We start from the raw sequence: 19,031 nt of genomic DNA, 5'->3' as shown, positions 1-19,031 counted from the left end.
CTCAGCCTTTAGGATAAAGGGAATATATGCAAAACACGACCAAAGTATGTTTGGACGAAATTCGTTTCAGACTGACAAATATCAGAGATATGGCAAATTGCATTGTATAGATATTTATTTATATTAGGTGCATTTGAAAAATGAACCTGATATTTAAAGACAACTTAAAGATGTAGCAGGAGATGCTATTGAATGTGAAAATTCACAATTTTGGCATATTGTTTAGAAATGTATAATTTATATAATTGTTCCACAAATATCCCAGTAGAGACAAGTGAGGCTTATCTTATATCAATTTGTGATATGTGACGTAATTTTTATCGCCGAATCCGAAAGGCGTGTCCTAAGTTGTAGAGAAGTTTTTCATGGCTGAAATACTCAGGACATATCGCCAACATTACTAAGGGGTATTATGCCACCGTTGAAAATTTGATGTGGTCAGTCTTGGGAATCGAACCCGGACATTCAGCGTGCAGAATGGTTGCACATAGCTAATTCCGAGAGGTTGTGGTGTAGGGTATCACATGGTCGGCCCCGTCCGACTATAGCCATTGCTTACTTGTTTTAAACGAACTAACTGAAATTTTGATGTTCCGAGTGTCCGTCTGTTGAAATCATGATACAGCTCGCCATATTTAAGCTAGAGCTTTATAATTTGGTACAGCATAGTATATTTGCTATTGAAAACTGGCTATATCGGTTAAAATGTTTTAATATAGCCCCAATAGAACCTCCCGATTTTCGGTATTTTGAAGGTTTTAGTCAAATTATCTTACAAAATGGCTGAAATATCGTAGTAAGTCTCCTTCGGTGCCTACAGAATTTCCCCAGAAATTTGTCAGTAAATGTTAGTTATTTGATATAGCCCCATCCTCCACCTACCTGCCGTTTTTGAAGATTGAGCCTTTTGATAAGGCCCTCATATAACGGTGCCTCTTGATTTTCAGTTATTTTTTAAGGTTTTAGCTAAATATCTTACCGAAATGTCTGACATTTTTATTTAGTCTTCATTGAGGCTACGAAACTTTCCCCAGAAATTTGTTAGTATAGGTCCATGTTTTGATGTAGCCCCAATAAAACAATACCTCCCGATTTTCGGTATTTTGAAGGTTTTAGCCATAGTATTTTACCGAAACGGGCAAAATTAGGTATTTAGTCTTCTTGAGGACTGCAAAACTTTCCACCAGAAAAGTGTCAGTACTATACATATATCTCCATTCTGTATATAGAACCCATCATCCACCTATCTGCCGATTTCAGTATTTTGAATTTTGAGCCAAATTATCTTCTTTGGGGCTTCAAAACTCTCCCCAGAAATTTGGTCCCCCTTTCGATAAGGCAATCATTTAACGGTGCCTCTCGATTTGCAGTATTTTGAAGGTTTTAGCTAAAACATCTTGCCGAAATATCTGAAATTTTTATTTAGTCTTCGTTGAGGCAACAAAACGGTCGATTGCTTTTTTGTTTCGGACTCATACGCATAGATCCAAAATTCGTCGTCGGTTACGATCTGTATTGTGCTGGATCTAACGAGAAAGCCCCATTTTTGCGGCCAGGTGTTCATGCAATATCAAAAGTTAATTGGTGGAAGAAATGCACCATCGCACGGAATATAACATTAGGATATTGCATTATCCGTTTACGCACGGCTTAATTTTAATACCCTCAGCCTTTAGGCTAGAAAGGGTATATAGACTTTGATACGACCAAAAATGTGCCTCATCGAAATAACGGTTTTAGACCCCAAGTATGTTTGGACGAAATTCGTTTTAGATAATATGGAGTTGATTTAGATATGTCCGTCCTTCTGCCTGTGTATCTGTCCGTCTGGCTGGCTGGTGCGCACGATAACTCTCGAAACGAACAGACGATTAGAACCAAATTTTGGGTATCGTGTTATTTTGTCCAAACTTAGTTTAAGTTCGAAGATGGGCCATATCGGTACACTCCTTCCGGTACCACTCACACAAAAGTTCAAAAATTTCTTGTAAAATGATGTGAACGATAACTCTCGAAGGGAGAATTTCCCGTAACTCTCGTTTTAGTAGATGGATTTTCACTAACATTACATTAGATGCAGGACGTAAAAATCTAAAATATGTAATCAAGTACAAGGAAATCGAATGACATTTGTACCAATTAGGCCCGAACGCAGATACGCAGATTTCTGTGAAGCTGTGTAGACTACATTCACGACACATATTTCAAACAACTCAAAATCGTGACTTCTACAATCCTATTAATAATTTTTTGAAAAACCTGTTCGCGGAACGAAATTAGCAGAACATTTCAAAAAACACTTAAAATCTGGCTTCAAAATTTCGACATCATTTAATGGTAGACGCATATTAAATTTTGAAAAATTATATATTGGTGACATGATCCTTATTTAGTTGACTTTTACTTTTACTTTGACAGTAAAATCGTGAAAAGTGTGGTTTAATCGGAAATCGAGAGAAACCAAAAAAAAAAAAAAAAAATACACGTTGGCTTCAACCCGTTTTTACCCATTTGTTTACATAAATATAGCTCCCATTAATTAATTAATTAACTTTAACTAATTAACTTTTAACGCCGATATTTTTTCCAAGTCTAAAATATTTCATATTATCCAAAAGTATTTAATTTGTATAATACACAACCACAATTCGAGAGTTATATAAGGGGAAACCTTGGCTTCAACTATGTTAAATTTTCAAAAATATTGCCCATATACACTTCATACGGGCAAAAGGTGCCTCATCGAAATAACGGTTTTAGACCCCAAGTATGTTTGGACGAAATCCGTTTCAGACAATTTGGAATTAATTTAGCCATGTCCGTCCGTCTGTCTGGCTGGAGCACACGATAACTCTCGAACGGATCAACCGATTCAGTCCAAAATTTGGCTTTCGTAATGTTATGTCCAAACTTAGTTTAAGTTCGAACCAGAGTAATATCGGCCCACTCCTTCCGACAACTCCATCGTAAAATTTGTGCGCACGATAACTTTTGAAGGGAGTAACCGAATTTGGTCCATACTTTGCACATCATGAAATTTCCACCAGACTTAGATGAGGTTCCAATATGGACTCAATCGGTTCACCCGTTAGGGTACCTTTGACACAAAATTTCGGAAAATTTCAGTTTGTTGTAACAACTGGTATTCACTGCCTTCCATACGACGGCCCAAGTTCAATCAGGGGCAAGTCCACACTTCCTGAGAAAATAGCCTGAAAAATGTAAAATACACCTATGACACCGTGTGTTGTGGTTGGAGCGCAAGATAACTCTCGAACGGGTCTGCCGATTCGGTTCAAGATCTGGTCTTCGTAATATTTTGTCCAAACTTAGTTTAAGTTCGAAGATAAGCCATATCGGCTCACTCCTTCAGGTACCTCCCCCACAAAAAATCAAAAATGTTCGGAAAAATTGTGCGCACTATAACTCTTGAAGGGAGTGACCGATTTGGTTCATACTTTGCACATCCTAATATATCTACCAGATATAGATCAGATTCGAATAAGGAATATATTTGTTCACTCCTTTGGGTACCTCCCACACAAAATGTCGATTAGGGACAAGTCCACACTTCTTGAGAAAACAGCCCGATATGTGTACAAAACCCATATGGCGCTGTATGTAGTGGCTGGATAGCACGATAACCTCGAACTTAGTTTCAGTTAGATGGTTTCAGAAGATGGAAAATCTCTTGAACGTGGCAACCAATTTGTTCCCAAATTTGATCTCCTAATATTTTGTCCAAATTTATTTAACCTTCAAAAATGACCCCTATCGGTCCTCTCCGTAGGGTACCTCCCTCACAAAAGTTCAACATTTGTGTCTAAGTGCTGTTTAGGGTCTGTTAGATGATCCTTTGGAAAAAAATACCGATGCTGTTCGTTGTGGTCCTGTTTACAGCTATATTATATTTTCCGTGGACAAGTTCAAGCTTCCTCGGATACTTGTCCAAAAGTTATATGAGGACTAGACAGCGGAATTTTACGCAATTTTTGGTAAGATTCGCCTCAAATTTTAAGACTGGGTATATTTTTGGATTCTGATATAATTGCAATAGAAACATATGACATATGCAAAACTATGCAAAACGCATAAATTTTGCATATGCAAAAATAATATGTGCATATGTAAAATTTATGCATTATACATATTTACTTGTGCAACAAAAATTTCAATAGTAGGTACAAAAATGTTTGTGTGTACAATTTTTCTGTTTAAAATTCTCTTCAGACAAGACAATAAAAAAGAGAAATGTACATATGTGCAGCCACAACCTTCAAAATACCGAAAATCGGGAGGTAACGTTCTATGGGGGCTATATGAAGGCCTTAACATAAACCGACAAATTTTAGGTGGAAAGTTTTTTACCCCCAAGGAAGACTTAATACAAAATTTTAGCCATTTCGGAGGGATATTCAGGACACAAATCCTTGCATATGTTTTTGCATATTCACATTTTATGCAAATATGTCAAAATATGCACGATATGCAAAAATTTCTGGGCCTAATTCGTTTTATTTTGTGATGAAACGAGTTTCTGTCTAATCAGATTTTCTCTACGACCATCCTAACTATATATGTGGTCAATTTTATAGAATTGTTTTTAATGGTGTCAGGTAGATTTTAGTCAACGCACCAATGTGCTATCTTTACACATAACAGATGTCGGCCATAAATAGAAAGGGTCGGTAATAAAATAGTGTATGTTTCTTATCACCCGCAACGCAGTGTGTGCGTGGTGTGCATGATGTATTTATGTAAACAGCGTACATTACTAAATGTATTGTCTGTGCGTGTTAGTTTTAAGAGTTGTAATATTTTGTAGAATAGTAAATAAAATTTGAGTTTCTTTCGAACCATCGAAGAAGATACATCACCCGCGTGTTTTCGTTCTTGGGTTTTTCCTTAGGTTTTCTTGGGCTGCATTGTAGTGATGAGGCTAGGAGTCGCCTCATCATTTGGTGACCCCAAAGTGATTGTTTCGTGTTTAAAAAAAAAACACGTAATAGATCCGCTATTTAAGTGACGTGGTAGGCTCGCAGTTCCAAAGGAGAACGTTGTGTAGTTTATACGTGTAGTGCAGTGCTGTAGAAAAAAGTTACTGTGTTAGGTTATTAAAAGACGCATACTCGAAGCAAAGAGTATGTTAGGTCAATTTTAATAACAAATAAAAAAAAAATAAAGTGACAAAAAATATAGCTCGCGAAAATGAATTTCGAAGAATTCATCCAACATCAAAGGATGTTGGGCGAGTATATAGTGTCCATTGATTTACAAATATACAAAATTGCTCAAACAAGTGTAGCCAAGGAAATTAGGGAAAAGTGTTCCAAAATAGTTAGTTCTTTCGCGGAAGCAAGAACGGACTTTTTAGGTAACGAAAGGGAGCTCCGACGTATGGAAAAAGTACCATACGATCATTGCATATTCGCTGTGGGAGTGCAATATGCCGTTAAAAGCATAGAGGAAAACATGGAAGCTATGGGTTTGTTTGTGCCTAGAGAAGTGCCACGTCTACATAATGTAGACTTTATAGCTGAGGTGAACAGCATAAGTTCATCGGAACAGTGTGGAAAGAAATCCGGACTGCTCCAAACAGGACCGCCAAATATTAGGGAAACAATTAATTTAGTAGATGCTTCTTTTGATTTTTGGGGGGAGATTAGAAAAGCTCTTTTCTCAAGAACAAAAGACTTCGAAAAGAGTTATCAGTCATTATTGTCACATTACGTGCGATATTTGGAGGTAGTAGGGATAGAGGGTGACTACACAAGTCATTACCATTATCTGCAAATTTGTTACCAAATAGTAAGAAGTGGGAACATTTCAAGAGTAGCACCAAAAAAGGTGAACATAAATTATGAGGCACAGTTCTCAGGTAGTTTAGGGCCTACACAGGAAGTTGTTAGGAGCTCGAAAACTGAGAATGAAAACGCGTGCGTGGATGTTTCGCGAAAATTAAAAAGTGAAACAAATCGATACGAGAAGAAAATGAGCAATTTAAGTCCAAATTGGATCAACAAATCAAGGACTGCCGACTTGCTGAAGAAAAGGCTCGCATGTATGAGTCACAGGTCACTGACGTTACCGTCAAATACAATGCTGCTTATGCTGAAAAGGAAAAGGCTGTGGAAAATCTTTGTGAAGTGCAGAAAGAATCGGAGTGTTTACGACAACAATTGGACGAAGCTCGTAAATATTTAAACGCTGAATGTATGATCCGTACGGATTTTGCAAAACCGCATTCAGAGTCTACGCGAAGAACTCACGTTTAAGGAGCAAAGTCATTTGCGAGAAATTGATGAAATACATTCTCGCCACCAAGCTGAAATCAGTGCAGTGTTACAACAGTTGCGTGAACAACACGAAGAACAAATGCGCAAACTTGAAATGATGTACCAACAAGAGATTAATAGTCTTCAAGCAGAAGCCAATCATAGCTTGAATAGTCGCATTAATGAGTTGGAAGCTACAAATGCTGCATTGAATACCCGTAATCGTGATTTGGAGGAATTGATCCAACAGGAACGGACATGCCATGCTGCTGAGGTAGTAAATCTGGAAGATGAATTGCGACGTCTACGAAATGGAATGACACAACAACAACTACAAGAAGAAAGTGCTATGTACGACAAATTACTGTGGAACGAAGAAGATATGAGTCAACCCAGCAGGGAGAAAGATCACATCGAAATTTCCCAAAGTGATCTTGAAGAAATGGTACTGAAGAAAGGTACTAAAGAAGTACATATCGGTGGTTTCCAATTTAAACCTAATGCCAATGACAAAGAGAATGACGTCAATTTCCATCGCTCAGGCACCATTGAGGGTGATATCAACAAATTGAGAGTTAGTGCAACATATGAACCTCCGATCAACATGGTTATGAAATCACAAGAAATACAAAGTGGCGCTAGCAAAAAGGCATCGATGTTTAATGCCAATGAAGAAGTTACCGGTTATCGCACAACCAGAGCTGACGCTAGCAATGTTTCAGGTTATCCTCTACGAAGAAAATGGATTTACCATGTAATTAAGCAATGGAAAAGAAGTCCCCGTCCGAGCTGGTTGCTGAAGGTGTTGGGTGCCATCACCTAGAATTAAGTTATATTTATTGTTGCATTCATATAATTAGTTTTAGAATCAAAGTAATGCCTTCAGCAGTTACAAAATTAAATGTAATTGCAATATTACTAAAAATTTAGTTTGTAAAAGATAAGATACTAATACATACAATTGTTAAAAGATTAGGATCTTTTCACGGCGGGGAGTATGGTCAATTTTATAGAATTGTTTTTAATGGTGTCAGGTAGATTTTAGTCAACGCACCAATGTGCTATCTTTACACATAACAGATGTCGGCCATAAATAGAAAGGGTCGGTAATAAAATAGTGTATGTTTCTTATCACCCGCAACGCAGTGTGTGCGTGGTGTGCATGATGTATTTATGTAAACAGCGTACATTACTAAATGTATTGTCTGTGCGTGTTAGTTTTAAGAGTTGTAATATTTTGTAGAATAGTAAATAAAATTTGAGTTTCTTTCGAACCATCGAAGAAGATACATCACCCGCGTGTTTTCGTTCTTGGGTTTTTCCTTAGGTTTTCTTGGGCTGCACTGTAGTGATGAGGCTAGGAGTCGCCTCATCAATATGCATTTGTATAGGATTCCGTTGCCTAACGATGACCCACTGAAATGAAATGACTATCGAAAAGATATCACTTCCAAAATAAGATCCACTTCCATAATGGCCTATGTCGGTCCATTCCTTTAAGAACATCCTCCGCAACACTTTTGAACTTTAATTCTAATCCACATTTTTGTCGGCAAGTTCAAATGTCCAAAAAGGGGGACAACATTTCAATTCACATAGGCTGAGGGTATATCTCTGTCGGCAAAGCCAACTGATACTTTTTTACTTGTTCCATTTTATCTTAATAAAATTCGTGATTTTTTCGATTTGTCATCACTCAACACCCATACTTCTTGTCAAGTTTTGAGCTCACGCATGTCGTTGCATATTTTTAGTGCCCTCAGACTTGACAGTCCACACATTACATCACTTACATACATACGTTGAAAAATAAGTTTGGAAATTGTTTTTCTTATTAACCACCCCTACCACTGCATTTGTGGTTAAAACCCTTGGATTTAAATTGTTCGAAAAGTTACCCTCATTTGAAAAAAATACGAAACCTCCCCTCTAATTTAAATTCTTCAAAAACACGTATTGAAAACATTCCAGCTTTAAAATACTTTTAAAGACTTTTTACATCTGTTTCAAAATGGAATGCATAAAATAACATAAATGTAAGTAAGCAATAGCTTAAAAGTATTCTTATAAGCAAAGTTTGATTGGGAAGAGGGTGCCGGAAGAACATATTTTTTTACTCGTACAATGCATTAAGCAACTAGAAGTAAACTTGTAAATGGGTTATTAGCAAAAGAGAAAATTCTTTCAAGCTTATTTCAAACTTTATAAATTGTTAATGTGGAATAATGCTGCGAAATTCAATTCAAGTAATTGTATTACTAACAGCAACAACAAAAACGGTATAAACAAATGTTAATCCAAAAAAAAATATGACTTAGAAAAATTCTGCCAGCTACGTTATCCATATTTAAAGTATAAAATTCCAATAAATCTTAACAACACTACAAATCAACAAATAATCACCCCAGCATTTCCTTTTACTAGTTTGCAGCACATTGTTTTTTGCTTGGCGTATTTTTCTCCTTTAACACAGTTTGATACCTGCCGTGAGATTTCGCCTTTTGGCCATTGAATAGCTGAGATGATAGCACCAGGAAACTCCCACTTATTTGCCAATCGACAGTGCAAGCAGTCAACAGGCAGTTCAGCACAACATATACGGCAACAAACAAATTGATTTATGATTTAACCACAAGGCAACAATTCATGTTAAATATATTGCATCGAAGAAGAGAGTAAGTCAGGCATGCGCGCACTGTTGAATTTAACCACGGCGACCACATGCATAGATGATACTATGACGATAGTGAGTATGCGGGATGCAATAGCAGCATCACACAATAAATGTTGCCATAAGACATAAAGTTTTCAAATTTGTAAGTGTTTTTTACATTGTAAATCATTTGCTTCAAAAGCACTAGAGTTGCCAGGTGCTCAGTAGTTGAGCTTCTGCGGGGGGAAAATAAAATTCTTTGTAAAAAGTTTGAAGTTAAGTTGGTCCCTCCTATAACTCCCATTGAAGGTAGATGCTCAAAACTTTCAAATATAAGAACTATTGAAATAATATCTTGAGTTGAGATATCGGGTAAACACTCTTAGAAAAACTACCTTAAAACTGAATAGCTAAGTCCGAGGGTTTTATGTCACGGGGAAGGCGGATGATGATACTATTATGTTCTAAACTAGGGAAATCGCCTGTGATAAGACATGTTTGGACGTGAAGAAGGTGTGCAAGGCCGCGGAATCCACTGCAGAGCCCGTGGATTCTTCGAAGACCCGGCCGAAGAAGAAGAGGGCTGTGGGACCGGTAGGAGCGGCCATTTTCCATCAAGGTAGCCATGAAGCGCTACGCTACTATGCAGTGATACCAATTGAGGTTCCGGCAAACTACTCAAAAAACACTTCCAGCCATTCTCCGGGTAGTTTCAATGATTTGTAAAGTGTTATTTTGTTTGACGAAATATGGCTTTGCTCTTAAACAGCTTACTTAAGTCAAAGTAGCATCTTTTGGCCAATACTATTTTTCTTCTTAGTTCACAACAGATGCTGTTTATACCCTACACCACTATGTGGGGAGGGTATTATAAGTTGGTTTTGGCCAAAAAGTTTGTAACGCATCGAAATAATGGTCGGAGACCCATACTTATATATACCAAAATTAATGTCTCGACGAGCTGAGTCGATCTGGCTATGTGTGTCCGTCCGTCAGTCCGTCCGTCCGTCCGTCTGTCCGTCTGTCCGTCTGTCCATCTAAACCTTGTAATCACGCTACAGGTCGCAATTTTGATCGGATCGTCACGAAATTTTGGATGTTGATGGGGGTCCCGGAGGGGAAGAAGCCTATTGATTTTGGTGATGGTCGGATAATATTTAGGGGTCGGAAAGGGCAAAAAACTTAGGTGGATAAAAAGACAACGTTTTTTTTCCAAAGCGAATATCTCAGCTTCTACATGGGTATACCAAAAGCAAAACCTGACAATGAAAGTAGAAAATATCACCTTTCTACTGATGTAAAGTAGGTGCTCGTAGGTGATCAAACAACGAAGATATCACAATAGTAGCAAATAAAACCCAAATTTTCATTTTTGCGATTTTAATTATATTGACGAATATCACAGCTTTGGTTGGAAACTTTCCAAAAGCAAAGCCTTACTATGAAAGTAGAAGATCCCGTCTTTACAATGACGTAAACTAGGTAGGCGTAGGTAACCAAATAACGGAGATATCGCAATAGTCGGTAATACATCCCATTTTTCTATTTTTTTGGAAATCACGCTACAGGTCGCAATATTGATCGGATCGTCACGAAAGTTTAGGGGTTAATAGGGGTCCCTCAGAGGAAGAAGCCTACTGATTTTAATGATGGTCGGATAATATTCAAGGGTCGGAATGGGCAAAAACTTATTTGGAGAAAAGGTCTACGTTTTATTTCAAAGCCAATATCTCTGTTTCTTTAAGAGGTATATCAAAAGCAAAACCTGGCAAGGAAAGTAGAAAATATCACCTTTACAACGATGTGAAGTAGGTTGTCGTAGCTGCTTAAACAACAGAGATATCGCAATAGTCGGTAATGCATCCCATTTTCCGATTTGTTTGTAATCACGCTACAGGTCGCAATTTTAATCGGATCGTCACGAATTTTTGGGGGTTAATGGGGGTCCCAAAAAGAAAGAAGCCTATTGATTTTGATGATGGTCGGATAATATTCAGGGGTCGGAATGGGCAAACACTTATTTGGGGAAAGGTCAACGTTTTATTTCAAAAGCCAATATCTCTGTTTGTTCAAGAGGTATATCAAAAGCAAAATCTGGCAAGGAAAGTAGAAAATATCACATTTACAACGATGTAAATTAGGTTGTCATAGGTGGTCAAATAGCAGAGATATGGCAATAGTCGATAATGCATCCCATTTCCGATTTTTTTGTAATCACGCCACAGGTCGCAATTTTGATCGGATCGTCACGAAAGTTTAGGGGTTAATGGTGGTCCCACAGAGGAAGAAGCCTACTGATTTTAATGATGGTCGGATAATATTCAAGGGTCGGAATGAGCAAAAACTTATTTGGAGAAAAGGTCTACGTTTATTTCAAAGCAAATATATCTCTGTTTCTTTAAGAGGTATATCAAAAGCAAAACCTGGCAAGGAATGTAGAAAATATCACCTTTACAACGATGTGAAGTAGGTTGTCGTAGCTGCTTAAACAACAGAGATATCGCAATAGTCGGTAATGCATCCCATTTTCCGATTTGTTTGTAATCACGCTACAGGTCGCAATTTTAATCGGATCGTCACGAATTTTTTGGGAGTTGATGCGGGTCCCACATAGGAAGAAGCCTATTGATTTTGGTGATAGCCGGATAATATTTAGGGGTCGGAATGGGGAAAAACTCATTTGGAGACAAATTCAAAGTTTTATTCTTTGTGAATATATTGGCTTCTAGTAGGGGTATTCCAACGACAAAGCCTGTCAATGGAAGAAGAAAATATTACCTTTACATTGGTGTAAAGCAGGTTGAAGAATGTGGTGCATCCAATTCTTCCATTTTTTGCAATCAAGCTACAGGTCGTAATTTTGATCGGATGGTCACGAAATTTTGGTTGCTTATGGGGGTCCCAGAGACAAATAGGCATATTATTTTTGGTGGTAGTCCGTTTATATTCCCTAAAAGAAATGTTTACCAGTGAAAAGCTTATGCACAGGGGTAGTGGTGTAGGGTATCACATGGTCGGCCCCGTCCCGACTATAGCCTTTGCTCACTTGTTGTTGTTTTATGTTGTTTATAGGGGCCAACTTCCACAGTTGGTCCGAGTTCTAGGGACGCATTTCGTGTCGATACCATCAACTTTGTTTTTTTTTCGCCGTTTACTGCCAGACCCACATTTAGCAGATTCTTCTTTGACCTTCTTAAAGGTATCAGTTACTTCCTTCACTGATCGACACATGATGTCAATATCGTCAGCGTAAACAAGTAACATGTGGCTTATGGTGTAAATTGTTTCATTTCTTTTCACATCTGCAGCTCGTATAACATCGTATTTCCAGCAGAATGTTGAATAGGTCACACGAAAGGCTGTCTCCTTGTCTGAAACATATATGTACATATCTCAATCAATCATTCTGTGTAATTCGTTTATGTTCACTTGTGGTATACTATGGATGTCGCAACAAGCATTCCCAGCAAAATGTTCGATGCCATAGATGTCATTCAATCATGGGTGAAAGTGATCTGGCATGTCATCTTTTTAGCATCTTCATCGATGAGTTTTATATGAGCGTGGGCCCCAAAAGATGCTATTCATTTTTGAATCCAAAGCAGGTCATTTACACAAATGCTTTGATATGTCATTTTCACCAATGCTTTGGCATGTTATTTCCACAAATGCTTTCGAATGTCATTTTCACCAACCCTGTGCAATTACATTATCATTACGATGAGCGTTTTAACAACGTTGGTTGTGATTTCGAGTCTCCGACAACATCAAGCCTATTATAAATAATTAATCTTATACACAAAATTCATCTCTATTGGATCGATGGAATGGGTTCAAATGCTGATGAAAAGATCGGATCTTTTGCGACTTCCTTTGTATGGGTTCAAATGCTGATGAAAATATCGGATCTTCCACGACTTCCTTTGCATTGGTTCAAATGCTAATGAAAAGATCGGATCTTTCACGACTTCGTTTAAACCACTGCAAAAAAAAAATTGCTTGGTTATTATACACGGTGCGCCTTAACTAATTTTAAATGAAAGGTGCTTACTTCTGGGAAGTTTTTGCGGATTCTTAAACTACAATGTTCTTAGATGAGAAAAATCGAAAAAGCGGCAAGTGGTATCGAAATGGGACTAGTGAAAATGATGTAGCTGTGAAAATCCTCTAGAACATTTTCTTTAGTCCCATTTCGATAGGACTTGGCGTTCCCAATCAAAGTCCTGAAAACATAAAATAAACCTAAAAATGTGACCAATGACCGCGATTTTTTTTGATATTGGATTTTTCTTATCTATGAACATTGCTGTTTCAGAATCGGCTTTCTATGTGTAAGCGGTTTAACTCAAAATTAGTTTACGTGCACCTGCATGACATTGTTTTATAAGGAGACGATGCAGTCCATCCGTCTGTTGAAATCAAAATACAGCTCGCAATTTTTAAGATAGAGTTTTGTAATTTGGTATTGAAGTTTCTATTACTCTTAGGATGTTTGGTATTGCACATGAGCTATATCGGTCCACGTTTTGATATAGCCCCCATAGAATGGTATTACCCGATTTACGGTATTTTGAAGGTCTTAGCTTCATTATCACATCAAAATGGCTCAAATTTGTACTTAGTCTACCTTAGGGGTATACAATTTTCCCAGAAATTTGTCGGTAAAGGTCCACGTCTTCATATAGCCCCAATAGAACGGTACTACCCGATTTTCGGTATTTCGAAGGTTATAGCCTCTTTATCACAACGAAATGGCTGAAATTTGGTACTTAGTCTTCGTTGGGAGTATAAAACTTTCTCCCAGAAATTTGTCTGTATAGGTCGTCGGCTTCATATATCCCCCATAGAACGGTACCTCAGATTTTCTGTGCTTTGAAGGCTGTGGCCACAGCAACCCACTGATATGGCTGAAATTTGGTATTTAGCCTTTGTTGGAGGTAAAAGCCTTTCTGACTGAAATCGTTTTAGGTCCACGTTTGGATATAGCCCCCATAGAACCGTACCTCCCGATTTTAGTAATTATGAAAGTTGTGACGTCACTATCCCACTGAAAGACTGAAATTTGTTATTTAGTCTTCCAAGGGGTTATCAAATATTCCAGAAGAGAATTATCAGTATAGGTACGCGGGTTCATATATCCCAAATAGAAGCGTACCTCTTGAGTCTCGGTATTTTGAAAGTTTTACCGAAATATCGGAAATGTTGTATTTAGTCTTCTTTGAGTCTAAAAACTTTCCGCCAGAAATTTGTAGGTATATAGCCACATTGTTTTACCGAACTTTGGTATTTAGTCTAACTACTTGTTCCATTTTACTTCAATACAACTCGTGGTTGAGGGTATTACAAGTTCGGCCTGGCCGAACTTAACGCCGTTCTTACTTGTTTTTTTTATAATTTCGAATTCTGACGGCGCTAACAAAACTCCTAATATAATGTTCGTGTATTTTTTCACGATGGAACGGCAATTAATCTCGGAATGGGATAGAGATGAACCCCGGATCAGTATGGATCTGTTCCGTTTGCCAGATACGCATCCACCACATTTCAACAATGGTGCGATGTAATCAATGTAGAGAATGGCTGCATTTCGGAGGGTACTCTGGCCTTAGTTGCACCCAGGATTACTGCGATATGTATGGTGCTGATTGCTGCGCGAGAACATGGCTGAAAGTGTCTCCAACTTCGTCGTCGTCTGAATACGGAACGCCCCAGCAGTCTCACCAACAACAACAAACGCAGCATCTAACACCACAAATTGTTGTTCAACGACCAGGAAATGCATCATTCCTGCAATTCAATTGCAACGGTCTCCGCAATAAGTTCAGCGAAATTTTGAACTGTATGAGTCGGAAAAACATCATGGTCGCAACGATCCTGGAAACAAAGCTTACCGCCACCACTAGCTTGCAACGTTGTGATGTTTACCGGATGGTTACATTAGACTGGTTTTTACTCAAAGGTAAAAATAGGTGTCAGATTTTTTAGGCGGCACCTTCCTAAAGGCTTTAGTTTGTTGGATTTGAAGATTGTCAAAGTTTAAGCACTATTGGAATATGTTAACACGTGCCACTGGGGCCTCAAGTTTTCATAGTAATTTGAATGGGGGCCTCAATAATAAATAAATGTGGCCTTTAGAGCAAATTCACCTTTGGTCCCATAAAAATTACTATGGAAATTTGAGGCCCCATTGACACGTGTTAACATCCTCCAATTGTGTTCAAACTTTGGCAATCTTAAAATCAAACAAAACCAACCCGTTTTAAAAAACCACCCCAGTGTACATACCGCAGTTCATAGTGCACCCCTAGATTGATAGGACAAAGAAGGGTATGCTACGCCGTAAAAGAAAGCCATCCCAGCCCGGGAGCTACAATAGGGATTTCCCCAGGGAGGGGTGATGTCTTCGGAACTGTTTAACCTCTATAATAATATAATAATTTTTCCACAAACATCCCAAGCGGGACAAGGGAGACTTCTCTCACATCAATGAGTGCACCCCGATTTCTATTAGCTCAATGATATGGGACCTACAGTTTGTGTCCGAGAGATGTTTTAGTAAGTTTTATGTGGCTGAAATACTCAGAAAATGTCGCCAACATTACTGAGAGGTATTTTGCCACCGTTTAAAATTTGATGTTGCCTAGTCGGAGAATCGAACCCACGACCTTCTTCGTGCAAGGCGGGTGGGCATACCATTGCACCAAGGTGACACCAAACTCTACCTTCTAAAATCAACACCCTCCAGACGGCATAGAGATCGTAATGTATGCGGATAATTGTACGATAGTGTCGTCGTGTCCTATCATAGATGACCTAGAGCAGTTATTCCATCTGTTCACTACTTGGACGGCTGAAATAAGACTCCCACTGAAAATATTGATCAATGGTGTACTGATTCTGACTACTAACTACCCCAAGATATTGGTTATAACGTTGGATAGCATGTTAAAGTCGTCCGCACAAGCTACAGCTATTTGCGATAAGATCAGATGGTCCTCAAGTCGCTGGCCGGCAGCACTTGGGGTGCTGACAAAGAAAACTTCAGAACCGCCAGAATACGGCCCTAAAGACTGCAACAGGGTGCATGACGCCAATGGACCATCTTGATGAAGGGACGAAGGTTTTACCGTTGCATCAGCACAAGAGGACGTTGTCGGTGCAGTACCTGCTTGGGTTTTATAGCCCTGTACATCACCGCCACGATTTAAGGGAAAGGCTTTCCTCGCCCATGCATGTCAGGAGAGATCTTCATGATCTAGAGAGGGGGTTCAAAGCTAAAAAAGAGAACCTCTAGATCAAAGAGTCTATCAGGCAGGACTGGATAGCATTCACACTGAGACGGTTGCGCAGGCAGTACATAGATACAGTGTGAATGCCTTACTTGGGGACCAACCCCATCCATCGCAGCAGAAGAATGCCATCAGCCAAGGAGATGCAGACGATGCAGCCGCCTCAATTCGTGTTGGGCCCGAATTGATTCCACGATACACAACACATGCCCGGCATGTGGATTGGGACCGCACGACATACTGCATTTATTTAGCTGCCCAGCAACTACATTCGCCTGTCTCCAGTTCAGGTTGCATGATTTCTTAGCCTGGATATAGAGGAACCAGAACCTAGTAACTGAAATAATACACAAACGAACATATATGCGTTGCTACAACAACAAAGTCCTAATATAGTAATTGTTCATTACTTAAGTCAGGTCTGTGTCAAAATTTTGCAACATTTTCCATGAACAGAAAATATTGGGGATTTATAAAATCCAATTGAAAATCTTCATCTACATTTTTTCGCTGTTGTTATGCATCTTTTTATTCGAACTATTGTTGTACATTAAATCGAACATTCATTCCAATAAATAAGAAAATTATTGTTTTTTCTTACCTTTATAGAACTGATAGATGGCGCCTTTTGGCCTGCCTTCTCCATAGGTAAGAGCAACTAACTGTTGGTGTATAGCTTTGTTGTATACACTTTACAATCATCCTCTAATTTTGCTTATCTTATTGCATTCACCGAACAACCATATGAAGGTATGTAAGTCTGCACATCTGCCTGCTGCAAACAGTTGCAGTTACACATGGTCAGGAGGTGGAAACACATCATCGATTCAAGCCTCTTTCATGGCGTGTTTAAGCATTTAATATAATCGAAAACTAGAAGTGGGCGTTCCAGTTTACATCACATAAAAATTATTTATCGCTATTATCATTTTACACAACATTTCGTACATATGATAATTGCACATGGTCAGAGTAATTTGATATGTCTGCACAGAGAGAGAGCGTGAGGTTAACAAAAATTTATTGATTTTTAAGCAGCTGCAGACATTTACTTGAATGTGAATAATACGAATTAGGTGAATGTTGTTTTAGAGTTATTTTCGATTTGTTGATATCGATTGGCAGTGCGCTGTGGAAACATGAAGTGTTTCGAAAAAAAATTTCCTTAAAACGGTAGACTAACTAAAAAGAGTAACGTAAATGTTGTAGATGGAAAAATTCTCTACAAGTTTGGTCTTGATAATTTTCTCCTGGAACCAACCATTCTTGAGATATAGTGGATCTAAAAACAAATCATTTAAAACAAATACGAGTATAAGGGGAATATGCAAATATTCGGAGAGTGTTTAGTAGAGTAGAGTGTTTAGTAGAAATATTCTATGTAATATGCAAATATTCCGGCGAATCGGCTAAAAAAGGGCTAACCGTGTCTGTCCCCCCAAAAAATATATGTTCCCGTGAAGAGCGCAATTATTTAAAAAAAAATCTCACAAAATCGGATAGTGTTTATTAGAGTTATTCCATGTAAAAGTCATTTTTTGCCAGATTAGCCCATGGGAACGACTCCAACGAAAACTCTGCATTTTTTTTTAATTTGTGTCCAAAGTTGGAGTTAATTGTGCTGATTACGGAAATGCATAATATTCATAGGAAGCGGATCCGGTTATCCGTTTATTCGACCCTAAAGTCGAAAGATTCAAACCCCTGTTTAGACCCGGTTCGACTGAACAGATGAAAACTTAAAACTTTTGTCCACATAAGTATTTTGCCCATTCCAATTCTTGAATATTATCAGGCCACCACTAAATTCAATATGCTACTTCCTCTCTTGGAGCTACATTAACCATCAAACGTTCCTGTCAAAATTGGGACCTGTAGAGTGATTAAAAAACAAGTAAGAACGGCGTTAAGTTCGGCCGGGCCGAACTTGTTATACCCTCCACCACAAGTTGTATTGACGTAAAATGGACGAACTTGTTATACCCTCCACCACAAGTTGTATTGACATAAAATGGAATAATTAGTTTCCTTTCGTGTATGAAGAAGATTTAATACTAAATTTCAGCAATTTCGGTAAAACAATGTGAGGCACCATTCTATGGTGGCTATTTCAAAACGTCGATCTATACCGACAAATTTCTGACGGAAACTTTTTAGGCTCAAAGAATACCAAATTTCCTATATTTCGGTAAGAGAATGTGGCTAAAACTTAAAAAATACCGAAGTCAAGACGTACGCCTCTATGGGGATATAGGAAGACGTGGACCTATACTGATAATACTCTTCTGGAAAATTTTATAACCCTTGGAAGACGAAATAACGAATTTCAGCCATGTCGGTGGGATACTGACGTCACAATCTTCAGTATTACGAAAATCGGGAGGTACCGTTCTATGGGGGCTATATCGAAACGTGGACCTATACCGACGAATTTTAGTCAGAAATGGGGTAATATGAAAGCGTGGACCTGTACAGACAAATTTCTGGCGAGCAGTTTTATATCACATTGAAGACTAAATACAAAATTTCAGCCATTTTGGTGGAATATTGAAGAAACAACCTTCAAAATACGAAAAATCGGGAGGCACCTTAACATTGGGGCTATATGAAGGCGTGGACCTATACCGACAAATTTAAAGGAGAAGTTTGAGTACCCCCAACGAAGTGTAAATACCAAATTTCAGCCATTTTGGTGGAATATTGAGGCCACAACCTTCAAAATACCGAAAATCGGGAGGTACCGTTCTTAGGGGGCTATATGAAGGCATGGACCGATACCGACAAAGTTCTGGGGGAAATTTTTATACCACCAAC

The 19,031-nt window shown here is 38.4% G+C and overlaps 1 protein-coding gene across 1 annotated transcript; it reads left to right on the top strand.

Moving 5' to 3' along the window:
- Nucleotides 1-6,059: 6,059 nt before the first annotated feature.
- LOC141390975 (lamin-C-like) lies at nt 6,060-9,654 on the top strand. The gene is made up of 3 exons (XM_073963895.1): nt 6,060-6,188; nt 6,250-7,029; nt 9,421-9,654. The coding sequence occupies exons 1-3, from the start codon at nt 6,060-6,062 to the stop codon at nt 9,652-9,654; spliced, it is 1,143 nt and encodes a 380-aa protein (XP_073819996.1).
- Nucleotides 9,655-19,031: the final 9,377 nt, after the last annotated feature.

The sequence above is a fragment of the Musca autumnalis genome, unplaced genomic scaffold (genome assembly GCF_047663935.1).
Source record: "Musca autumnalis isolate F117 unplaced genomic scaffold, ASM4766393v1 scaffold_1, whole genome shotgun sequence".
Taxonomy (NCBI): Eukaryota; Metazoa; Arthropoda; class Insecta; order Diptera; family Muscidae; genus Musca; species Musca autumnalis.
This window is presented reverse-complemented; position numbering and strand designations above follow the sequence as displayed.

Coding starts and splice junctions, on each gene's coding strand:
- LOC141390975 (XM_073963895.1), top strand. CDS start 6,060: ATGTATGAGTCACAGGTCACTGACGTTACCGTCAAATACAATGCTGCT. Junction 6,189..6,249: donor TACGACAACAATTGGACGAA/GCTCGTAAATAT, acceptor AACCGCATTCAG/AGTCTACGCGAAGAACTCAC. Junction 7,030..9,420: donor GAAGAAAATGGATTTACCAT/GTAATTAAGCAA, acceptor GCCTGTGATAAG/ACATGTTTGGACGTGAAGAA.